Below are 26,386 nucleotides of genomic sequence, written 5' to 3'. Positions count from 1 at the left end.
TCTTTCCCTCGTACCTTTTATACCATATCAAATATAAAAATTTGCATCATTTGCTTCACTCATTACTCTCATTGCCGGATTTTTAGTCTTTTTATGATCATATATGCATCAATATTTTTAAAATTTTCACCTCTCTTTAAAAGCATAGTTCCTTTTTTGTTGATAACTTTTGGTTCCTCATCAGTCCGCCACTAAGTTTACTTATCATTGTGGGATTTATTTCTAAACTCTTCTAAATTTTTTATGAAAAACTTCTATTGAAACTACATGCTAAAATATTACTCATGGTAATAGAGTGTTTTTAGAGATTGTTATTTATTTTGGGAATTGCCTCAAGCTTTTATTTGATATTTCTGCTATTATTGTTCCATGGAATCATATATTATTCGTGAGCATGTTCTTTGCATTGCATATAATAGCCTTTAACCTGATGATGTGAGACTGAAAGTTAATAGTAGAAGTTGGTTATAAATCATAATATTGTGTTTACTTTTAAAAGTGATCATCTTTACTCTCATAAAATCGATATATGTTTGTTTTAACTCTTGTCTATTGTCGTGAATAGGAAATAATATTATCCTCTACAATTTGTGCTGAGTTCAACCTTTGTGGTTCTCGAAGGAAATGCCTTTGGCAGATAGTTGCTGAAATTTTTAATTCATATATAATTGAGTCGTGACCATAAATATTTGTAAGAAGTACGAGGCATAAATTTTCATTTTGCATGTGGAATGCTGGCCAGTTTTGCCAGTTTTAAAGTTGGAGATTGTGATTGTTGTTGATATGAACTGCTCAAATTTGCAAAAAGTTTTCTTTTTAGAGTATATAAATGATTGATTGATCTACATAATTGCACTCTTGCATTTTGTAAATAATTAAATGGAGAGTTTGGGTTTTCTTTTTTTCTTTGATATCCATTGAATATATCGGCCGCTCACTTGATCTCTGAACGCACTTTTCACCTTAATAAATGTTCTAACTTTGCAATTTCCATGAATTCCATTCAATTCCATTTTGTTTGTCATGTAGTGACTCGTAGATTTCTTTCAAGAAATTGTTATGAATCCATTGCCTTTCACAAATTTAGTTTTGTGCTTGAAATTAATGATTTTCCTTTTAAACCATTTGTATTTTTTTATATATTTGAAAAAATTGTTAAGGTGGACTTGATTGATGCTAGTGAGTGTAGTTATTGTATATGATGCTTTCCACTAAAGAATACGATGATGGTTGTCTGATCCAAACCTATATTTATGTCGATGGTGTGATTAATTTAAGATACATAATCTTTATTTAACATTTTTTATTTTGTGAGAATTTTGATTTTTTTCATTATAAATAGTTATTGCCTTGTTATTGTTATATTACTTAATTTGCTTGTGACCATAGGGTCCCTCTCACTATAAATAGGGATCTCAAGAGTCAAGTTGGCATTATTGATGATTATTGAATATAAGTTGAGATTTTTCTCTTTTTATCTTTTGGATTCTCTGCTTGCTCTCTCCCTCATCTTCACCCCTTGCCTCTCTCTCCTTCTCTCACTTTCTCTGTCTCCCAATTGTATTAAGCGATATCATAAACAAGTCTCCTCCATAGACTTGCGCTTGCAAAATTGGCTTCTCTTTTTGCAGTGCACTCCCTACAATCATGTTCCTATTGTATTCCATTGCTAGCATCCATGCAACCAATCACCATTTATCAATCTGCGAACATCTCTCTCAAAAATCCCTTATGTTGTTGCCACTCACTTCGCATTTCTTTAATGCTTGGTGCTTGCCTGTTGTTATTACCATGTTCTTTGCGACCTCCTGCATATGGCAATCACTTTGTTCCTTTCATTGCAAGAACCCTATTACATATTTGTGCTTTTTGACATCTCACTAATATTCTCACAACCCTTCTCTATTCCTCGATCCACAAAAGCCCCTATCACCTATGCTGTTTTGTAGTGACTTGTAGTATTTTCCATTATGCTTTTGTCCCACTATTGCACCGCATGATTTGAGCCATGCTTTTACTCACCTCCTATTTCCTTTGATCACCCAACATCCTTTACATGCTCAAATGAACATGATTACTAGTTTAGGTTGCGACTAATTCGTAACATTTTTTGCGGATTTTTTTTGTAGCACCTTCTCTCCGTTGGAGAATTCTGACAATCTTAGCTTAAATAACTTAGGGATTCTTCTTGTTTGCTCTTCGGATAACCTCACACAATTGCGTTGAGCTTCTTTTAAACCTTCGAGGACATTTTTGCGGTCTATTTCACAACAACTTCATTTTCTCTGCAAGTTGAAGTCTAAATCGGGGCAGAAAATTTTAGCCATCCACAATAAGAACTGTCACTACTTTTTAAAGGGCGGTAGACATGGAAACTAATTTTCAAGGATCAAAGAGCTTCACTGGTTGAGAATATACATATTTGAGGAACCCCCTTGTTTCTCCATAGCTATAAACTTCACAATTATTAGTCAGATTTATATTCATTATTTTCTTGTAAGTTTATTATTGTTTTGCATGGTCCTTACCTAAGAAGCCCCACTAAAAATGACCCTTTAAATGTCCAATTACTGCCTTGATATTTAACTTATGTGAAGTAGAGTTCCATGAAGTATTGATTATTTGTGCGTTTAGATTTACAAGTTCGCCATGCCTAAGAAGTCCCACTAAAAATGAGGCTAAATGCCCACTTACCGCCTTGATATTTAGCTCATGTGAAGTAGGGTTCCACAAAGTGTTGATTGTTTGTGCGTTTGGACATAGGAATTAGCTTCACCTCCTAGCTGCCACTATTCAACCAACTCAGTTCGAAATTTCATATATCACATTTAACTAAAATACTTCATTAAAATCGAATCAATTTATATTTTCATGATTACTTTGTAGGCTTTTAATGAGTTGCATTAATCGCATATTTGCTTTAATTGCTGTCATAATATATTCATTATGTTGATCACCTTGACACTTGTTTGTTGTAAGGGTAAATATGACTTTGGTGCTATCTCTTGAGCAATTGAGCTACATGATCGGAAACTTGGATCATCTTAGCATGAATTTTTAATAGTTGCTAGAAACCCTTGAGAATTAGTTAATCAAAATATTGGCCAATTTAATGAATTTTTTTGTCAAGTCCAATTATTTTGAAAGCTATTTGAAATTCAAAGGTACTTTGGCAAAGTTACCTCTAAGGGTATCTTTCCACATTCACCTATTTTGAGCTTTGCCAAACTAGTCATATGTCATATCAATGCACCACACGGCGTTTTTGATCGATCGGGTTCCTAGTTTACCATTTTTAGGTGATGAAGGCATTGAGTAAGTAGAAGAAAATGTTTCTATCACTAAAGATGATGATGAGGGCCATGTTTAAGGAAATATTGGTGTAATAAAATGCCTTCTAGCAACCCAAGTTGTAGGAGAATAAATATTTTTGTATGCGTGCTACTTGTCAAAACAAAAGATTTAAGTTTGTAATTGATGATGATGGTACTAGAAGTGTTATTTTCAATGTTGTCTTGATAAGAATTACAATTACTTCTTAATGGTTTCCGGAACACTTCAATATATAAAATGGGTGAATAGAACTTTGTTACTTATAATTGAAAGTTGTTTACTGCCCATGCACTTGGAAAGTTATACAGATAATATATGGTGCATGTTTTACCAATGGATGTGCCATATATGCACGTATTAAACCTTTATTATATGACCACAATGCGGTTCATTTGGATGAAAAAGCACATGCTTGCAATCTTATGGGTTAGATAAATAAACTCATTTTCTCTAAGCTTGTTGATATGGCTCAAAAGCTTAATCATAAGGCAAATCTTTAAACTCAATATGAAGGAAAAGATAGGTTGCAAATCCAAACTCAGAAAAAGTTTGTGAAGGCCAAGATTGGGATAGTCATGCTTTTAATAATCAGGCAAGCTCCTATTGAGATAGCAGCTTGTTCCCATTGAAGTTGTTAAATTTCTAGAAAATGGATATGATTCTACATCAGTGTTATTCAATAGGTTGTCTAAAACGATATTTATTTTCTAGTTTATATATGTTAATGCCTTTCACGTGACCATAATTAATGGTTTGTCTACATGATCTTCTCACTTCCATTGTATTTAATAGGGATGTAAGATTTGTAAGTTATTCTTGAAAGTTTTTTTTTTTAAACTATTCGAAGTATGATTCTTTTTTTCACCACTATGTAGCTAAAAAACAAAAGTTGGAAATGGAAGCTTAGGAACTTTATTACATTTTGTTATGATAGTTTAAAAAATGGGATTTATTATTATCTATAATTGAATTTGTTTATAGCATCTTTTTTAGCATTCCATTTCAGAATCACCCCTTGATATGGCCCATCACTCACAACTTTGGAAGCTTATAAATCTTATATGTTTGGTTTTTTCATGTATATTTTGATTTTGTTGCAGCAATTATTAAGTGAATACATAAATTATATTTTAATATTAAAAAATGATCTTCATTTTAAAACTCTATTAGATGCTTATAGTGGATCTTGCAAATATTAGAAAGGTGAGTATGAGTTAGGTTGTGTTCAACTGTTTTTTTTAAAGAATTTGAGCGAATCTAATTGCAAGTGCACACACACCACATAAGTAAGGCTTTGAACTTAAGACCTTTTAGTAGAAAAATAAAGCTCTCAACCACTAGGCCAATGTGGCTTACATTGTTGTGTTTAAACTTCTCACATAACACAATGAATTAATGCTTGAACCTTTGGCTCCTACAAAATACTTGCTAGGCTTAAACCAACACATACTATTGATTTGCTTGTCGATATGAACATTAATTTGAATTTTAATATTGAGGATCTAATACCATATAGAGGCACTTTTGAGCCTTTAAAGTTTTCAACATATATCTTTTGCAAATGGAACATCTACATCCACGCTAGCAGCACCGGTTCCATTTCTGCTTATTGAGGTGAGATGAGGTGTAAGCCTCTTGAAAAATCAATCCTAAGCCTGAAACTTTAAAAAAATGTTTATAAAATTGTCATAAATTGATAACGAATTGAACTTATTTCATCATCATGAATAATGAAATCCCATAATAAGAAAATAAAGTAAATCTTGATCTTAAATCTTATTGAGATCTTTTTAATTCTCAAGTGAAACAAGATTCAGGTTAAGTGTTAAAAGAAAAATTACACAATTATATTTTAATTGAAGATATTAAAGAGTTGTTTAAAATAGCTCTTTGCAACTTCATTATATTTTGTTCCATCAAAATCCACATTGCATATTAAACGTGTATTAAATTTTAAGCTCTTTAAGTGTCTTACATGAACTCTGGTGGTTGAGGTCTGCAAGTATCTTTTTATCCTACCTCTATTGCCCAGAAATTGTAGAAGCATGAATTTTCTCTGTGGAGTTTAATTGACATTATATAGTATAGTGATGTGCCAGCTTTAAATCTACAGTTTTATGTTTCTTCAAAGTGCCAAAATGGTCCTATGATTAGTTAACATGAGACCATTTTAATTTCAGTGTCTATAAAAATGTCAAATTTGTCTCCGGAATTTTTAAACATAGTTTGAATAGTCCACATTTTAAAGAGTTTGGATCTTGTTTCATCCCATAATAATAATAATAATAAATCTGTGGAATTAATTGACACTTTTATAAACTATGTGACTAAAATGATCCTCTGCAGAAAGTCAGGAACCATTTTCGCAGCTTTTTCTTTTCCTTTAAATTTGCCTAGAATGAGATGAAGCCATAATCCCCTGCGGGCATTGCATTGATTTCAATATATCCTCTTTCAAGAACGGATGACTACCTTTCTGTCTGAAAGCCAAATTTCTCCAAATATTTCGACTTCCAAAGGCATCCCATGCTATAAAATCTCTGAAATAAGTTTTTGTCCTCGTCACGTTAATGCTTTATGGTCCATCTTTTTTTCTGTTTTCAAAGGATCTTTGTTTTGTGGCCCATATGTATATTGCACTCATAAAGTAAATGTTTTTTTTTTCTCATTAAGATATCCTAACCCAATTTTATCCCCAAAAATGACCCTGATTTGGGAAAATTTGGCTGAAGTTATTTAAATCAAATTTTTAATTATGTTGAATTTTTGTATTTATGCAATATAATTTTAATTGGTATTTATTATCTTTTATGCAATTCAAAAGTAAATCCTATAACCTTAGAGAGGTCAATATTTATGGAAGGTATCCCTTCTAAAATTTTTTTTGAGCCATATACATACATTGCACACAACTCTTATGTTGCATAAACATAGCACTCAAATCTTTAATATCACAAAAAAAAAACACTATTATCATTTTTTTAAAAATAAATACTCTTGTTCATGCATAAGTTTAAATCATCGAAGTACTATGTATGTAAATATGAAAGTTTAGGTGTGAGCTAAGTTAAATACATATTCTGCATAGTTATGTAGAATTCCCAATTTTCTTTTCTTATGATTTGCGGCAACTGCGATTCGTATCAATCTAAATCCATCCGACTGAAATGAGCTAACCCCTATTTTTTATTTACATTCCTATCGTACACTTGTTGCAGACTTCAAAATACACCTTACCTAAGCAATCATTTAAATGCTCTAATGCAGGTATAATTTCACATTGAATCGATGGTTTAAAGAGTCGATTCTAAGGAGAAAAGTTCCATCAGAAGATTCGTGCGGCTTTGTCGCCATGAATGGAGAGCTATGCGTGCTAACTAAATCAATTCCATTCATTGACCCTTCCAAACCCGGTAGAGCCTTCAAGAATAGACTAACCCTAGAGATCCAAGCTTATGATCCACTGAGAAAGAAGTGGAGGTTCTTCACCACAAATCCTCCTTTCTGCCAACCAATAATAGATTTCAAGACGGCTGTTTCCTGTTCCATTCAATTGTGAAGATCTGTTCGTTCTCTTATTTTTAGTTACATGTCATAGTATTGCATAGATTGATGTAAAGCTTCATCCTGTTGTTGATGTAAAAACATTGATTTGTGTATATATCTACGTAAAGTTCTGTATAGATGAGGTATTGGGGTTGCCAAAATATATGATTTGCTATGTACATTTGTATCGGACCATGTTCAATGAATTGGTGAAATTGAAGGTCATATAGGAAAATATATGTTATGGGTCATTTACATATATACCGCTCAATTCCAATGTATTGTACATGTCTTAAACCAAATTAAGAGGTTCGCTTTACTTTCTTTATGGATAATGACAATGTTCAGGTTTATGGATGGTGCTTAATTTCTCCTTGTAGAATTTTATTGCATTCATATGACATTTTGTTGTCTAAAGGAATCATGGTTCTTGTTTCTACGATCAAATGGTTCTTAATGTCTAAATGGTTGCTAATTTGTTTACTTGTTCGTTGATACATTTTGCTTATATAGTGATTATGATTGATGTAATTTAGACCCTAAAATTTTATATAATTAAATAGCAAAATATAATGTTAGATCAATATATAAATACATAAGAATTATGTGGCATGCAAATGCTTACCACATAAATACATGAATATTAGTTCCCATAATAAACTTAATCAAGGTACCTTTATTCAAACATGATCGAACAAGAGTATTCCTAAGAGAATAAGCTATTACAAAAATATATATCGCTAAAGTTCACTTGATAATTAAAAATATCATTAGAAATAACTTGTCATTTGTAAGGATATAACATTTCAAATAATTTTAACTTTCCAAATTGTAAATTGGACGCATATTTTAGGCATGATATGACTGTGGTGGCAATTAACATCACTAATATTTTTAATTTGGGCATTCATGCGCATAACACACAATTCATATATATAATCATATATCTAATGCCTAACTTTTCATACATGCATACATAACACTAAAATATTTAATATTTCCTCATTAAAAGTGAAATATAAGTTAAATATACCTTTTAAAAATTGAAATATACATAAAAAATATCTTTTCATATATAAATTTATGACACCAAAATATTAAAAAATCGAAATATTAAATTTAAGTGCTAGATATGCAAGTGTTCATGTAAATTTTCTTTTTTTAATATGCAGTATCTATGTATGTATGTATGTATGTATATAATAATTTAATATTTTTCTACATATTTAATTTTAATCCAAAGATGTATTATGCAAATAATAACATATTTATGATAATTATTTATCAATTGTGGCTCTTAGAAAAAATTATTTTTAATAATATTTCAAAACTACATGTCATCTACTCACTCTCAAAACTACTCCCAAAGAGAACCCCCAAGTCACACTAGCAAAAAATTAAATTACAACAAAACTAAATGCAATACAAATAATTGCACAAATCTTATCTTAAAAAACAATTAATCAATAATTATATCTCTAAAATGCTTTGACAATAGCAGAGCATCCCACACAACACATCATACCTCTATGAACTAATCAATACCCTTAAAAAAGACCTCTAAACTAAATGTGACATGAAATCCTCACGAGCTCATTCATCACGCCTTAATTTGACTCTTCTTCTGCGGGGGACATTGCCCGTGGCCCCCACCTACCCCATGGTGACAATTTGATGGCTCCGACTTTATCGGTGAGTTTGTCTTCATTTTCGACTCGAAAACTGATGTGAAATTCATCATATATGAGAAGTCTTTAATTGCATTCTCTCGCAACCTCCTCGCCGCCGCAACCGGCCGCACCTCTCCGCCTCCTGCCATGAGAAGATAGAGAATGAAGACTACTATAGCCATCAAGTGAAGAGCACTCTTTGACGAAGCCATTGATCCCAAATAATAACCCAACACTAACACAACTTGAAGAGTTCAATGAATGCAAAGGCCTTAATTGCATTTTTATAGTGTGCATTTAGAGAATTTACTGAAAATTGTACAACAATTTCTAAGGAAATTCCATAAAGTAGATTGGGAAAAAAGAAGAGAAAATTTGAGAAATTTTATTTGAGTTCAGACCTTAACTTCAGTGTCAATTTACAGATGACAAATATACCTTAAATGCTACACTAATGTATCATGTGTGTAAGATATTAACAAATATTACATAATAAATAAGAAAAATCATAAATTATAATCGAATGAATTGTGTAGGTGCTGACTATAAACTATAATTTAATGAAATAATGTAAATTTCGTGTAAAATGTCAATGTGGATGGCTGACCATTTGGCTGTTGTCAAAGTCAAAAGGTGGTGCCGAGTGACATGCATTTACGGCTCATTTTCTGTTGTTAGTAAAGCAGTTAAAACACAGCGTCTGTTTCAAAATGAATATAAACGCAGCTTTCTATTAACAAGTACGTCGCTTGTTTTTTCCGTGTAAATTTCGGCGTAGTTTGGATGGATTTCTTATGTTCTAAAAAAGGGAAATTTCCTTATATACCACACAATTCCATTGTATTTACATACCTAACACCTAAAATTTGATGGTAACATTTATAACATTTTGGTGTCATGTAAATTTCGGCTCATTGTATTTATGGATTCATGATGAATCCATAAATACTAATAATATTTTTTAATGTGATATTAAAGATTAAACTGTTACACAGGTAAATATGAAAGTTTAGATGTGTTGATATGTAAACACATGAGAATTGTGTGGTATGTATGTAAATGCCCCCTAAAAAGAGATGCAAAATAATTCTAACATATTTTACATAATTTTGTCTCCATTGGGAAGCTTCACATGGTTCAATCATCATATTGAAATATTATTGCAAGGATTTTGATTAATACAATTAAATTTATTAATATTATTAATGAGGCAATTTCAATTCGTCCATCCTAAATTGATTTTACAAAAACATATATAATCACCTTTTAAAGCAATTACAATATTATTATGATGTTAATAGTGATTTTTTTGGGGCATTTACCTACACACCACACAATTCCTATGACTTTTACATATCTAACACTTACACTTTATGTTTTACTTTTCCATCAGCCAAAACTTTTTAGAGAAATTTACATACATAGCAAGCAATTCAGGAAAAAATATTACATCAAGACTCCTAACGTAGAGCTACGTTCGGAGTTCATTGATATGCAAACATGTGGCTTCAAGGAAACGCGCACGCTTTCCTGTGATCCGGCCGGGTAACACAGGAGAATATTCCTCCTGTGTTATTTTGTGTTATTCATGTATTATTGTTGTGATATTGAAGTGTTATTGTATTATTATAACACCGGGATATTCCCAGAACACAATAACACATGAATATCGTCACAATAACACATGAATATCGCCACAATAACACCTGAATAATGCAGAATAACACAGGAGAAATATTCCCCTACGCTAAAATGATTTTTTTTTAGATTTTTGTCACATCCACGTGTCCGCATATCAATAGACTTCGAACGTAGCTCTACGTTAAGAGTCATGATGTAATATTTTCCTGTATTTACATATCTCTTACCAAAACTTTCATATCAACATATAAAACATTTTGGTAGTTTAAACTTATACGTGAAAAGAATTATTTAAGTTCTAAAAAATGATAATAGTGCTATTTTTATTGTGATATATATTAATAATTTGACTGTTAGGTATGTTAATATAAAAGTTTAGGTGTGAGACATATAAATATATAAAAATTATGTGTTGTGTACATAAATGTTGAATCTTTTAATCATACAAAACATCACACTTTTTTAACATTTAAGAAGTGAAATACATATTTTCATGCATAAATAAGGTAGCATATATGTAAAAATTTAACTTTAGGATATTATAATGCAACCCTTTGTCTCCTTAACAAATTTATATTATCATAGATGATCTTTATTACATAATTGAGGATTATGTTTTTTGGTATTAGTCATTTGGTTTCTCGTCAGGTTAGCGTTCTATAAATCATATATGTCGACGAACATATTTTGATTCTTGGCAAAGTCGTGAGAGATCATTTGTTTGTCTCAAAGTTTACGTTATAAAATTAGATAAGTTTTCTAATCTAAATGTTGACTATAATATTTATAAGCATTAAAAAGAGTGATTTACAAACCCGAATTCATAATACTAATAAACTTCTCATAGAATTAATGGAAGGCCAAATTCATCTCTTATGTTGGTAAGGCTTCGCACACATAACACATGTAGATATATGGACATAAAGTCAGCCTCAACCATCTTCTTGATGTCCATCAGACATAACACACATGTAGATATATAGACATAAAATCAACCTCAGCCATCCTAGTGAGGCTTTTCATACCCTCTCTTTTCATAACTAGAATTCTTGTAATGTTTATAAAGAATATAAGTTCCTTGGAGTGATCTGTTTTATTGTTCTTTTTAGAAAATTCATCATCTTTCTCCTCTCAAATTCATCATATTTTAATTAAATTAATTTCTTTTAATACCTCTATTTTGGAGGGAAGGTTATTTTAGTTTGGCTTGAAATTAATTATCACATTTAAAATGTAACTTTCTTGTTGAGAAATATGAGTGATTTTAATAATAAGCATGCGTGTGGTGCATATGCAAAACCTTGAACTTAGGACCTCATGACTGAAAGATGGCTCACAACCACCAAACCAAAATGACTAGAATAACATGTGATATTTCAGGCTCCCGTGTTCTCCTTTTCTCAGATGGAGCATAAGAACAGGCTCCCGTGTTCTCCTTTTCTCAGATGGAGCATTAGAACATCTCTCAAAGTTTTCATCTCTTAGTATTTCATTTTATGAACTTAATAAATTTGATTTTTATTCATGAAAAAACCTATCTTTTTCGGTCACCTTCTTCTACAATTGCTAAGTTTTATGAATTCCTTTTGTTCAAATCAATATTCTAAGAGACTTGCATTTTTTTATTATTTCTTATTTTGCTAAAATATCCGGTGTCATAGAATTTATGTACAAAAGATTTTTAATATTACTACTTGATAAGTCATCAACAAATATTATCATTTGGCACGAATTTCAAGGCATTTTTTGTGAACTCTAACTTAAATTAAGGATTATCAATAACTCTAGTTTCAGAAAAAACATATAGTCAAACTAATAGGCGCAAGGAGACGGACTCGATGACACCAAAATTGATCAAATATGTATCTGCATACCTAACATCTAAACATCTATTTTTACATAAATTCCGCTTCATGAAAAGAGGGTACTTCACCTTTTAAAAGATACAGATACCACTATTTTCATGTAATATGAAATATATTAAACATGTAAATATATAGAAGTAGGGGAATATGTACTTTAATGTCCTAATGAAAAAATTGAATCTAAACGTTATATTTGGAGATTTGGTGATGTAATAATCCCTACTTTATTGGTAATAACTTATTTCTTTAAACTAAGGGGTGTTTTGGATTCTAAAAGACAATAAATGGAGCAATACAGCAACAAATTTGATATGTACAAGTTGGCCCATTAGGAATACGTCAAGCGTTAGTAGATAATAGTAAGCTACTTTTGAAGGATATTATGATATTTATTTCTTTATTTTTTATTTAATTTATATTTTTACTTAAAATAAAATATATTTACTTTTTTATAAACATTTTTTTTTAAATAAAAATTAAAAAATTAAAAATAAAAGGGATCCCAAACAATCCCTTCGTATATCATCCTAAAATATCTCTATTAAAGATCATTTATTTTTAATTTTTATCTTAAATAGGATTCCCAGAAAAAAAAAAATTTTGATTTATCACATTAATTAAATACTCCTTTTACAATACTACAAAAATTCTTTTTGAATAATAGCTAATAACATGCGCATAACCACAAATACAGGCTAAAGCAAACACTGAATTTAAAAGTACAGCTAAAGATTCCAGATTAAGATATTGTACTCTTGGCTACGTGATCAAAGATGATGATAGTATGTAGTTAACTTTTCAAATGAGAGATTTAGCCTAGAGTAGAAGAGGAGGCTTTGGAATATGCTAGAGCTTTGATTCATCATTATATATTGATTCTTACTTTTATACTGCATATTAAGAATAAGATATTAATTATTAAATTTTAATTTAAAAATTATAACAAAAGGAGTAATTATCCATAAAAAAATTACTGAATATTATATATAATTGTGATGAGCATTAACAAAGGCAAACCTTCCCCTTATACATGGGGGCTATATTAGATGGCTAGAGTTAGGAATGAAGACTGAAGAGTCAAAGGCATCCATCTAGATCAACAGAACTTGTTGAATGATTAATAGCAAGAGTCAAAAGTTAATTCTGACATTCTCTTTAGAAAGAAGAAAAACTATATGGTAAATGGGTGGTTAAAATAAGCAGAGAAAATGAACAAACTAAATGGATGGATAACGAGAGAGCAAATTCATTTGACTTTGGTTTTATACATAAATATTCTTTCATAAAAAATGAAGACGTGTATTGGGCAAAAATGGTGAAATGAGACCACATGATTAAACAAATCATTAGAATGTCAATTATAAACTTCTAAATGCAAGCATTACCCAATCCAATGATCATTTGTTCCCCTTTATTACTCGTCTGATTTTCTTAGTACCCCATATTTCATAGGCAAGGAGCCTCGTCAAGGGTCATCTCTTTTTTTTCCCTTTTTTTTCTGGTAAGTTGAGTGCTTGACCACAACATTTAGGGATTATTCACTTTATTTCAAACAATTATGATGCACATTCTAACACGAGTCATCTCTGCCATTAGAGGATGAATGATAGCTATTTTTTTCCATTTTTATCTTCAAGTCATACCATCTCACACATAAAATTAGGGATGGCTTCCATTGCCTCTAATAGCTTCCATGATCATCTAAAATTGACTTATTATTGCATTAATGTCAAGTCATCATCATCGCCAATGTAGGATAGATCTAATTACCTCCAATAGCATTGGGTGCAATTTTTTTTTTCATTTTTCTTTTATAGGTCAATATATCATAAATACAACTTTAATCAACAAAGTGGTTCAAACAAACGCAAGATTAAGATGTTTTACATTCATAGTAGGACTAGAAACCTTACATGATCAAGTGGTACGACTAGAAAATTTACATGAAATAAAAAACTTTACATTCTTAGACTTAAAGGAAAATTCTATATGATGGTGAGACCTGCAGTGCATTATGGCGTAGAATAATGACCTTTAAAAGAAAAGTATAGAATTAATTTAAATTTTGTTGAGATGAGAATGCTTGGTTGGATGAAAGGTTTTACACTAACTTCAGTGGCAGACAAGATTAGAGAGAATTGCCTTAGATGAATTGGTCATATTAAACGTCGACCATTTGATGACCCCGTTAGGGGAACAGATATTTTAGATTTAACTTATGCTAAGAAAGGTAGAGGTAGACCTAAAAATACTTGGGCATGTTATATAATAAATGATTTTAATTTATTAGAATTAAATTAAAATAGGACACCCAATAGGACGCAATTGAGAAAAAGGATTTGTGTAGCCAACCACACTTAATGGGATAAAGATTTTTTGTTGTCGTTTTACTTCTATTGCCATCATATCCCTCACAAAATGACACCTTTTTTGCATGTTTAGTTCATTCATGGTACTAGAGATCTTGGTCATATGACACCCTTTTTGTATGTTTAGTTCAATAATGGTACTACAGATCTTTGGCATATGTTAAAACAGCCATATTATCACATTGCATTGCTACATAATCTTTCACTCATGCAACGACACTTGACTCATTTATAAATCTTCTCAACCAAGTAGCTTCTTGAGTTGTAGAGCTATGCATAGCCATCCAATATAACCTCTTAATAAACATTCATCCATATATCAAGGATTGTTATTGTTGTTGTAGTTGACCACACCTAGTGGGATAAAGACTTGTTGATGTTGTTGTTGTAGTTCTATTGTCATCATCACTCTTGCGAAATGACACCTTTTTTGCACATTTAATTCATTCATACTACTAGAGATCTTTGGCATATGTCAAAACAACCATACTATCACATTGCATTGTTACATGTTCTTGAACTCATGCAACAACATTTGATTCATTTATAAATCTCCTCAACCACACAGCTTCTTGAGCTGTAAAGCTATGCATGGCTATCCAATATAATATCTCAATAAACATTCATCCATATATGAAGACAAATTTGTTCTCATCTTCATAGAAGAGGTCTTAAAGATTGCTAGGCCTCTTTATTTTTTTTTTAATAATTAGAAAATTCTCAACAGACCACATTGAAGAAAAAGGATTCATGTAGCCAACCCCATTTAGCGGGATAAGGACTTTGTTGCTGTTGTTGTTGGTGTTGTTTGGTGTTGTTGTTGTAAGAATTTCTCAAAGGGCTGCCCTACCCGGAAGGTTATCTAAACATTTATGTTTGATTTATATTTGGTTGGTGACCATTTTATTGGGCCCTTTGTTTTTAGCCATGTCATCATTAGATAATCTTCTGAAGTAAACTACACTAAATGTTTCTCTCACCAGTCTTGCCATTAGTGGTTTTCCAAAGTGTGAACTAAAATGCTTTCTCCATTTTGAATTCTGCAAGGAATCATAGATAATTCTAATTTGAATTGCATTCCCTCAAGTTCAATTTTATTATTTCAACCAATCCACTTTGTATTCCACGAGTTCTACATTTGGCAAATCACTGCAAGCCAATAATGCTAATGCCTCGTCTTTAAGCCTTATGTGGCAAAAATTCTATTTGAACCAAATATTACCTCAGAAAAAATGTGTGGACAAACGCCTTGACCTGTAGATATTGGCAAAGGGTTAAAACTGAGGGCAAATCCAACAAAATTTGTTGGCATAATTACACTAAATTCTTCAAAGCTCGTCCAAATCTAAAAAAATACAATTATCAGGCACAAGATGTACAATAAAATGATCAAATCTAACCATCTACCAATTCGGAGGCAACTCCTGTACTAGATTAGATAAAGCCTAAAAGACTTCGAACCGATTCAAGATTTTTCAAATATTTTTTCAAACTTAAAGGCTCTTGTGCCCACACATGCTAAATCTACAACAATGGTCACTATTACACCTACAAGAATTTCCACAGATCTTGATCAACTTATTTTTGCAACATCTCAACTCTCTCTCATTCATAAGCTAATAATGAAGATAATGCTCAACAATCTCATGATTCAGATGTAATCACTCCAAGTTTTGACTCTTCAAAGGATATGAGGTATCAAATCTTATTTGCTAGAGGAGGCAACAAATAGAAAATAAATAAATATATCATCACTCTCCTATATTCACCAAACGTCAACAAGACAGTCCAAAATCTATCATTTTGTTGTTTCCATGCTCCCATGTATTTAACATACTTGTCTATTATGTTATTTGTATCTCATTGCCTTTTTATTTCTCTAGCAACTCTTGGTAATTTCCCTTACACTAAAAAACATTTTCTAATAATAAAATTTTCTCAAAAAATATAAGTTATTTTAGCCCCTACGATCAATACCAAACAAAGATGAAAAGTGACAAAGTAAATATGCACACATTGAATAGATCATCTATATTAATTTTATAAGCACTTGTCATATTCACTCTACCAAAAAAAGGCGAATTTCACACTTTACTGACGTAATTTGGTCATTTGAATTAACTTCTCCAAGGTTTGTCCATGTTCACTACTGGAAACCCTAACTGCCATCATAAGCTTGGTTATTCCCTGCTCCAAATCAATTGTATGGTAAGAAATTAACGTGCATAATATCAGATGCAAAATTGATGTTTCCAAAAACATAAACAAAAAGGAAATGGAAAGCAAAAATGAGCACAGATAAGCATTTGGAGTCGCCTTACACTCAAATTTCAGTTACTCCGTCAAAGGAATGGCACAAAACGACGAGCATGACGGACCGCACTTCCGGCCAAATTCCATGCCGGCCGCCGCCTGCCAGAAGTTTAGAACAATTGACCTAGGAAACGACGGCTTACGTATAAATTATTATTTATATGAGCTTATGGAAGTTTTTATTTTAAGATGTTTTGAGATTAGAATTTGTCATATTTACCAAGTAAAATATTAAAAAAATTTACATGCATGTCACATAATTTTTATGTATTTACATTTCTACCAACTAAAGTTTTTTTTTTTTAGCTCCAAAAGTTTGATATTTACACTTCTAACTTGCGTTGCGAATGGCGAAATTTTAGAACTTCAATCTTATTTGTTCGGAAATAGCTGCAGATCAATATAAAATTACATTTTATTTAAAATTCAACTTTTAATTCACTTTTCTTAAATTTGGAATTCAACCGATTTGACTGAATTTAAAACACACAGTTTAATGTAAAGTAATATTCGTCATCGCCCACCAGCTGCCCTCCTCCTGCTATTTGGATGTGATTTTTAAATTTTGAGTGATATAAATATAAATATGAATTTAAATGTTAGCTATGTAAATACACAAAATTATGTGGCATGCATGTAAATACCCCTTAAAAATAAGAACTTGAAAAATAAAATTTAACACCTAAAATTTTCTAATATTAGAAACTAATTTGAAATTTATTTATATTTAGGAGGCCTAATCAAGTATTTCTCTTATAAAAATATTTAATAATATTATTTATATTAGAGCATTTCCACAATGTGAGTTTAATTCATTAAGCTATGCTTTTGATGAAGGTCAAAAGTACACATTAAATTAATTTTGCAAATTCCAATGCATCAAATTAATTTTGTAATTAAAAATATATATATATATTAACTCCATCTGGATGCGGTTTATAGCGGTTTATAGTGCTTTAATAGATTTGATGCGTCGGCAGGAGATTTTCATCATCGAGCATAAATTTAGATGTATATTTTTAAAATAATTATTCGAAATTCAAAATTAACATCATTTGGAGCCCGGTATCCGGCAAGCTTTTAGTCAAAATTAACAAGATAAATTTGATGATACAAAAATTGATTTGATCTAAATCCAATTGAGTCCATAACGAGCCCTTAAAAGCATTTTTTTTTAATGTTTGGATTGTTAGTTGAATCGTAAAATGAACTCAAAAGTTAACATATTTATGGACAAAATCGATCGTATTGATAAGAAGAATTCCATGAGCCCGTGATCACTCATTTTTGATGTCATTGAGTTACTGAAATCAAGAGGGTCAATATGAGTCATTCGGTTATATGATTTGTTAATTTATTCGCTAAAAAACCAAAATGACTCTATCCCTGACCCCTCTCTCCACTTAAGGTTAGGAGGAGGAAGAAGGAGTATTTCAAAGTCTGTTCTCGACTGAAGACTCGACAATTTTTAGTCTCTGTAGATGTCAACCACCATCAACCATTGTCCATCGGTTGTCAGTCGGTCACCCCTTCTCGCCGTTGTCGATGACTGACGCACCACTAGTGTGTGTTGTTTTTCTTTTATGTCATTTTAAATCTTCGGTAACAGTGCCAAAAACTTGACCCGTCCCGAAATTACACAGTAATTTAGGTTTCAAAAATATGACAAAAAACTTGACCCAATTTATATTAAGTAGTTAATGTGCAAAATCAAAATGTTATAAAATATATAAAATAGTTCAGACACTAATGTTACTACGCAAGTGCACGCATCGCTTCAAGTAATACAGAGCTTTCTTTAAAAAACCCAGTACATCCCACAGAGGAGCGCAATAAGAAATCTCTTAGGCTAACTCTAGTATACTTCTATAAAGTCTTAGTTTGGAAGATGAAAATTCTTATGATAATAACATAAATCACAATATTCAAACTATAAAAAGTAAAGTAAGAAAGACAAGTTAAAATGGATTTAATGAATACTAACAGAAATGAACTAAAAGAACTAAGTTTAGGAACTAAGTTAAGTAATCTAATTGATAAACTTTCAAAGTTAAACTTATTAAGACTAAACAAAGTTTTTTGTGATGAAGAGTTTCAATTTAAGAAAGCATCATTCCCCTTTACAATGAGTATAGGATTGTGAAGAAATTAAAATTATTTAAAAATATATAAAAATTGTATTGTGCCAAATAGGAGCAATCATATTATTTACTATCTTTCAAGTGCATAAAGAATATTGACTAATCTAGAGTTTGGTCTATAATTCTGTGGTTAGGTTGGGAGGATACCGACTCACACTCCATAGCTCCCACTTCTCCCTCACCTGATGACTACAAATCTCGCATTAATTTCCAATCAACTAGACCAAATTGAGGATTTTAATCTGTCACCTTAAAATCTCAAATTTTGTATCCAACAAAGTATATTTCCCTATTTAGTTGCACTCAACCCATGGATAACACCCTCACCCATGGAATTGAATGTGACTCTCACCATGTTGTAGAAACCATAGTTCTTTCAAATCATATATTTCTCAACACATTTTACCATTTCAATTGGTCAGATCGAAAAGTAAATGAAGATCAGAGTTTGAATCATCACAATTTATTGACATTAAAAACCTACAATAATAAAATTAATTCCTTACAAAACCAAATCTCATTATAGGGAAAATGATAAAGAAGACTACTCAGAATTCATGAGAAGGATACGACAAAACATGAATTTCATATATAAAAACAAATTTACAAAATAAAGAAAGAAAAGAACACAACTTATCTCACACTTCTTCCCAAGTAAATCCCTAGAAGTTCTCTTTAAGCACTTTCTCTCTTTACAATCACACTCAATTCTCTCCTAGAAATGTAATGAAGAAAAAATCTATCACTTTCTTTCTCCTCTTACAACCCTAGAAGAAAATCCTCTCTTCTCCAAAGCCTTCCTCTCACTCTCCACTACACTCATGTCCTAGACTTCTCTCCTTTTTAATTAGGGGCTCCCTCCTTTCAAAAAGAATTCAAAATTCCCTGTGAAATTCTCTCCAAAAGTCACACTTTTTGAATCCCAAAAGACATGTTTATTCATTCAAGAGACGTATCCCTTCATTAAAGAGTCTTTCAAAGTATCTCGAAGCATTTAATCACTCCATGGGGCGTTTGAATCATTAATGGACTTCAAAATCCGCTCAAAATTCGTTCTGAACCGCCTTAATATGTCTTATATCATCTATGGCGCTTCAGTCGCCAGTTCTGGCTCTTTAGGCGCCATTTTTCTGGATTTTGGCGCCTTAGTTTTGGAGCTTCAGGCGCACCCTGCAGCAACTCCAATGTTTTGCTTTGTTTCACCCCGTTTCAGTTGTATTTTGCTCCTAACAGATATACCTATAAAATAATCATGAAAACAACCTTCTTTAAAATGTAATTTTATTCAAAAATATGTAAGAAATGTAAAGTAGATTAAGCACAGCAAGATATCAAAATGTGTCAAGTCAACATTTTTTTCTTGCTCATTTTTACTCTAAATTGCACCATTTTTGCATCATTTTCTGTAAAATTTCTTTTTTTTCTTCGAAACTCCATTTCTTATTTCTGAAATATAAAATATGCAAAATACATTCCTTTAAAGTGTAATATCTTTAAATATCATTAAAATTGAGCATAAATTATATATGAAAAAGTAAGTAATTTTTTAGGCGTGTCAGTGACCCATAATATCTAATTTTGTATTTCAAATATTATTTTAATATATAATGTCATATTTAAGACTCAATGAAAATTTTTTGCTTTTGTATTTGCTGACCACCAACAACCACCTCTCGTGGACCACACCTACTCACTGCCATTGAGAATCCTTGCGTCTTAACGTCATATCCCAAATACGGTCATAACGTATAACGTTGTGTTAAAGAGTCGATGATAACTTTCGACATTTACACTCGTTGGTCATCATTAACCACTGTCAACAACCATCCATCAGCAACCACTTCTTACGTTCCTCATAGCTAGAATATAGGAATTACAATTAACACTTGTATCTTTCTTTACATTTTATATTGATAAATGAAGAGTTGAATGTAAGACTTTAACCTTGTTTTGAGATAAGGGGTACAGTCATCGATAATGGTCTATGTGGTCAACTACTACTACAACTTTTAATTATGACATTTATAGCCAACTAACGATATTGCAACCTCAAATTACAGCCTACATGCCCAACTATTACTAAAGCTTTCAACTATGACCTTAGTAGTAAACTAACACTATTGCAGCACCCTACTATAGCTTATATGGCTAACTATTACTACAACTTTTAACTATGACTTATATGGTCAACTAATATTATTGCAGCCCATAATTATAAAATATATGGACAAATATTACTAAATCTTTTAACTACAGCCTTGGTGGCCAACTAACAATATTACAACTGCCAACTACGACTTATATGTCTAACTATTACTAGAGCTTTCAACTACAAAATTTATGGTTAACAAATATTATTTCATCCCTCAACTATGTTCTATGAAGCCAACTATTATTAAAACTTTTAACTACGACCTTTGAGATCAACTGACACTATTACATCCCCCAGCTACATCATATATTGTAAGTCTTAACAAGATAAATCGATGGATGGTTGGTAACGGAAGAAGCATTATCATGGATCACATTTGCATTCTAGATTTGCCACTTTCTAAGTGGCCCACCTATTTTAGTATCGAGGAATTTGAAATCGAAAGGTAGAGGACTTGATTTTGAAAGGAATCAGAACATGCCAACTATGCAAAATTACTTTAGGCTAGAACTTATTGATACCATTGTTCAAGTACATAACATATATGTTATGCAATATTATACTGCCAAGCTTCTTCCTATTCTCTCGGGGAAAACTATTACTACTTTGACTTTTGAGAAGCAATTTACTATTTTACCCAAAGAAGATAATTGGGTGTCAAGATTTAAGCTTCATCCGAGAAAGGCTTTTTTCTGGTGGAGAATTTAATACAATGTAATCATTTCCAATGACTGGCTATACCATAGACACATATCGGAGGATATATGTTGTCCATGGGGATGCAACAAAATAGAAAATTATTCACATATTTCTGCCAAGTGTAAAGTATTGCAATAAAATGCTTACTTCTTATCTTGTTAGGGATTTTATATTCCTAAATTTAATACTTTTGAAGAAGCCATAGCTAGTTTAAGTTGATTTCCTACTTTGCAAATGTCTACGAGGTACCTCTCGGTCCTTAGAGTTGACTTCTACTGTTCATTGGTACAAAAATTTTATTGGACCCCCCCCCCCCCCCCCCCCTCTCCGAGTTGGTTAAAACTTAATGTGGATGGTGCATATCTTGCCAATAGCCAAGCTAGTGTGGGAATGATTATCAAAGATGAAGTGAGTAAAGTTATCATTGGGGTTGGGAAAAAGATACGGTGCTCATTTTTGGCGATCTACTTCAGCCTTAGATGCGTGAGATCAAAGGGGTCATCGTTGAGGGAGATAATGCCAATTTTATTACCTCCTTTCGGGAGAGCATGAAGATGAAAGTTTGGCAGCATCAACTTGATGTGGAACCTGAGATAGCTTTTCTTTTGGATTTTGAACAAGTCATTTTCTTTTTTTTTCATAAAAATTGTTAAAAAGCTGCTAATTTTTGTTCTAGGCTTGCCTTGGATTGATCCTTTCTTTGGGAGGGTCACAATTGTGATCCTGGTTTTTTAAGTTTGGTGGCGAAACATGTCCATCACACTTTTTCTTTCATTTAGTTTCTATTATTTTTTGTATTTCTTGATTAATGCAAAATGCACGTTTTAAAAAAAAAAAACTACAGCCTATATGGTTAACAATTACTGCAGGTTCCAACTATAATATTTATGGTCAACTGACATTATTGCAACCCTCTACGACGACATATATGATCAACTATTACTACTAATTTCAACTACGACCTTGGTGACCGCTGACGCTATTGCACCCCCTAACTATGACCTTTATGGTTAACTATCATTATCACTTTCCACTACAATATTTGTGACCAACTGACAATATTGCATCCCCCAACTAAGGTCCATGTGGCCATGTAATAATAAAGGTTCCAACTACGGCCTATGTGGCCAAATGATGTTATTATAACCATTTATTATGGACTTTGTAGCTAACTAATACTATTAAGGTTTCCAACTTCGACCTTTTTGGCCAATTATTGCTATTATAGCCAAGAATTACATATGTTATAACTCAATTATGACTATTAATAATGAAATATTACTGTGCATTTGTAATTGCCAGCATTATAATTTCAAGTTATCTAATTCAAGAAAAGAGTATATCTATGTACTTAAAATCAATGTATAAGCCCTATGGTTTTTCCTTTACAATATTTTCTCACATAAAAAAATTCGGGTGTCTCCACCTTCTACTTTTCTACTATTTATGTGTGTTGGATATTCACACAACACTAAGACATTAAAATTCTACTCTACTGCCACAATTCTTCCGCACACAAAAAAGTTAATTTCAAATTTAATATGATTAAATATGTGTAAATAAATGCATCATAAATTATTAAAACTTTAAATTTATAGGATGTTGTTTAGTAAGTATGAACACTATAAATAGCCTTCGTGGGCTCTAAAATACATTAGCAACCCTAATGGGTCTTAAACACCCTTTTATTCATAAATATCACTCAATAGACCAAGTGTTGAGTACTCATTGTATTTGTTGGGTAGATATGTCGAGTGCTAATCATTGGTTTAACCTGCTGGATTGGTATACTAGATACCAACTTTTTAGTACCAACTGTCGAGTTCACCTACTAAGCTCTTCTATCAGGCACCGACCTTCAAACTCTACTTTAGGGTGATAAATACTAACAACAAGATGACATATGTCTAAATCTGCCTATGAGCCGCTTGCACTCACATCAATGTGATCTTTCAACAATATTTTATTGGCATACATTGTATTATATTAAAATTATTTTATTCTTTCTGTGTCTCCAAATGAGGGGAATAGTCATTTAAAACCAAATAAATAAAGATTGAATCAATGTTGATACTATTGAGTTAGTCTTGTCGAGTCAGTCAGTTTGACTGTAAGTTTGTCTGAATCGAAGCTCTGGATGACTTTTTTATCGAGTTTGAATATTTCTTGCTCAAAAGTTTACTTCGAGATCCGCACTTTACCTTAAACTCCTACCGGATGAAGAAAAATTGTTGGATTCTTATAATTGCATACCAGCTGAATCTGTCCAATGCTTCTCGTCAGAAGCTGGACTCTCTTTTTTTTTTCTTGTGAATGAAAAATCTGATGGGGGACTCGGAGGTAAACTCTGGTCAGAACATATATTCAATTTATTATTATTTTTTAAAATATAATACCATAAAAAAAACCGTGCTTTACAGCTAAAGCAGCAGTAGGCCCCGCCCGTAAGACGTTCCCTTGAGGCCGCCGCACACGTAGCGTCTTGCTTGCGGCTATTATTAGCTCTTCCCTGTTCTGAGCAGAACAACCGATGCAAGTAATCCATTTGTTCTCAGTTGAGCCCACAATTTTAGTCAAGCTTCAACAAAAGCAGAAACTGCAATCCGAGCCAGCTACACAGTTTAATTACTATCATTCTCTTATTCAACAAAGCATTTAATACCTTTTCTGCACATTTAATTTTACCACTCAGCATCCTCCAAATGCCACGTGGAAATTAAAAACACGTGGCTAATGGTTAATACTAACATAAAAACCCACCCATTATTGATGAGAAAATTGTTTGGGAGTGTTTTTTGGTAGAAGCATATGACAACTTCTACATTATGTGTTGTAGAGATATATTAGATGTGAATCGATAGTATTAGCGTGGCATTTAGGTGGTGTTGGTATTGAAGTACAATACCAACCCAATATCACTCGGATACCACAATCCACATATACGCCAATGCACGCAATACTCGTTCAAATCTCGATGAGATCATGTAACAATAGAATGCCATTTTTCATTTTAATTTTTATTTTAGTCTAAGATCGATTACCGCTGTGATAGCCAGCATTAAAAATCATTATCACAATTTTATAAATAATTTTTTAAATTTTTATCTGAACTTTCGGTAATAATAAATACAGAGACTTCCTAAATCTCCACAGACAAGCTTTGCGGTGAGAACGCTGGGCTCTCTCTCGCAATGCTCCCCTGAAACCGATGTGATTGCGCAAGTCGCGCAAGAGCATCTCGTTGAACAAAAGGAGCTCTTTTTTCAAGATCTACAATCAAAATTGATCCTTTTCCCTTCTTCTGCAGACTAAAAAAGTCGTCTTTCAGATTCCCTAAAACATGGGGAAAGGAGCAGGGTGTATGCCCAGCAAGCACCGCCCGCCGGCGGGAGCCACGGAGTCCTCCTCAACTGCCGTCAAATTTGTCGCGCCGGTTGCCACCGAAGAGCGCAGTGTTGATTTCAATGCACTCAATAACACTCCTCCTCCTCCCGCAGAAATCAAATTGAAGATCTTTATAGTGTTCTACTCCATGTACGGGCACGTGGAGAGCCTGGCGAGGAGGATGAAGAAGGGGGTGGACGAGACGGAGGGCACGGAGGGATTGCTTTATCGTGTTCCCGAGACGCTTTCTGAGGAGGTGTTGGGAATGTTGAAGGTGCCGCTGAAAGAAGGGGATATTCCGGTGATAACCGCCGGGGAGCTCGCGGAGGCGGATGGGATTCTGTTTGGGTTTCCGACGAGATTTGGGAGCATGGCTGCGCAGATGAAGGCTTTCTTTGATAGTACGGGGGAGTTGTGGAAGGAGCAGAGGCTGGCTGGGAAGCCTGCAGGGTTCTTCGTCAGTACTGGAACTCAGGGAGGAGGACAGGAAACCACCGCGTAAGATTCTGCAAAAAAACCCCTTTTTTTGTCACCGCGTAAGATTCTGCAAAAAAACCCCTTTTTTTATTTTTTTTGCAGTTTTTTTTGTTTTTTTTGCAGTTTGCAGATTTATTTTGTTATATTTACCGAATTTGTCATTTTGTTTATCATTGTTCCAGCATTTGGTTGTGCAATTTTGTTGCTTGCTTAATTACAATGGTTATAAATTGACTCATAGCTTACAACTGTACAGTATTCATGGTTCAATTTTAGGAGCATTTACATATATATATCACATAATTTCTATGTATTTACATATCTAACATCTTTCTTTTTTATATGTATTTATATATTTAAAACCTAAACATTCATATTTACATGCATAATACTCAAATTTTTAATATCATATAAAAAATATTATGCTCACAAAAAGATTTTAATTAAATTCGGGATTTTATACTAAATTCTTTATTTGCAATTATATTTTTTTTGGGTCTGATTAAATTTAAATTAAATTCTACTTAAATTTATTAACATAATGCATCATTGACAGCTTCATACTTAATTGTCATACAAGATTTTGCCACCTTCTCATAGTTTTAAAAATAATGGAGAATTACATACAAGCCACTTAATTTTTATGTATTTATATATGTAATATTTAATTTTTGCATATATGTCCTCTTATCTATACATGTAAAGGCGCATTTCATATTTTAAAAGTTAAAATACTTGTTTTTTTTTTTTTTTAATGGGATATGAAAATTTTAAATGTTAAATGTAAAAAGAAAAT

General features: G+C 32.1%; 2 protein-coding genes and 1 long non-coding RNA gene across 4 annotated transcripts in view; 2 read left to right on the top strand and 1 right to left on the bottom strand.

Annotated features, from left to right (window-relative positions):
- LOC110020524 (F-box/kelch-repeat protein OR23) overlaps positions 1 to 7,222 on the top strand; it is a 17,241-nt gene extending 10,019 nt beyond the window's left edge. The window contains exon 2 of the mRNA XM_020718662.1: positions 6,601 to 7,222. Coding sequence (XP_020574321.1) covers positions 6,601 to 6,892 — 292 coding nt within the window. The 3' untranslated portion in view covers positions 6,893 to 7,222. The remainder of the gene's footprint in view (positions 1 to 6,600) is intronic.
- A 977-nt stretch (positions 7,223 to 8,199) lies between these two features.
- On the bottom strand, positions 8,200 to 16,867 carry LOC110020509. 2 transcript variants are annotated; one of them, XR_002293532.1, is made up of 3 exons: positions 16,746 to 16,867; positions 16,493 to 16,611; positions 8,200 to 8,691 (listed from the first exon to the last, which is right to left on the bottom strand). It is a non-coding gene; the product is annotated as an uncharacterized LOC110020509 (long non-coding RNA). The 2 variants fall into 2 exon arrangements; XR_002293531.1 differs by lacking the exon at positions 8,200 to 8,691 and having other exon boundaries at positions 16,433 to 16,611.
- An 8,031-nt stretch (positions 16,868 to 24,898) lies between these two features.
- The window catches only part of LOC110020489 (NAD(P)H dehydrogenase (quinone) FQR1-like), a gene marked incomplete in the record, with an annotated part of 2,002 nt that continues 514 nt past the window's right edge, over positions 24,899 to 26,386 (top strand). Inside the window, 1 exon segment of the mRNA XM_020718610.1 lies at positions 24,899 to 25,611. Coding sequence (XP_020574269.1) covers positions 25,070 to 25,611 — 542 coding nt within the window.

Source organism: Phalaenopsis equestris, unplaced genomic scaffold (assembly GCF_001263595.1).
Source record: "Phalaenopsis equestris unplaced genomic scaffold, ASM126359v1 Scaffold000098, whole genome shotgun sequence".
Classification (NCBI taxonomy): Eukaryota; Viridiplantae; Streptophyta; class Magnoliopsida; order Asparagales; family Orchidaceae; genus Phalaenopsis; species Phalaenopsis equestris.
This window is presented reverse-complemented; position numbering and strand designations above follow the sequence as displayed.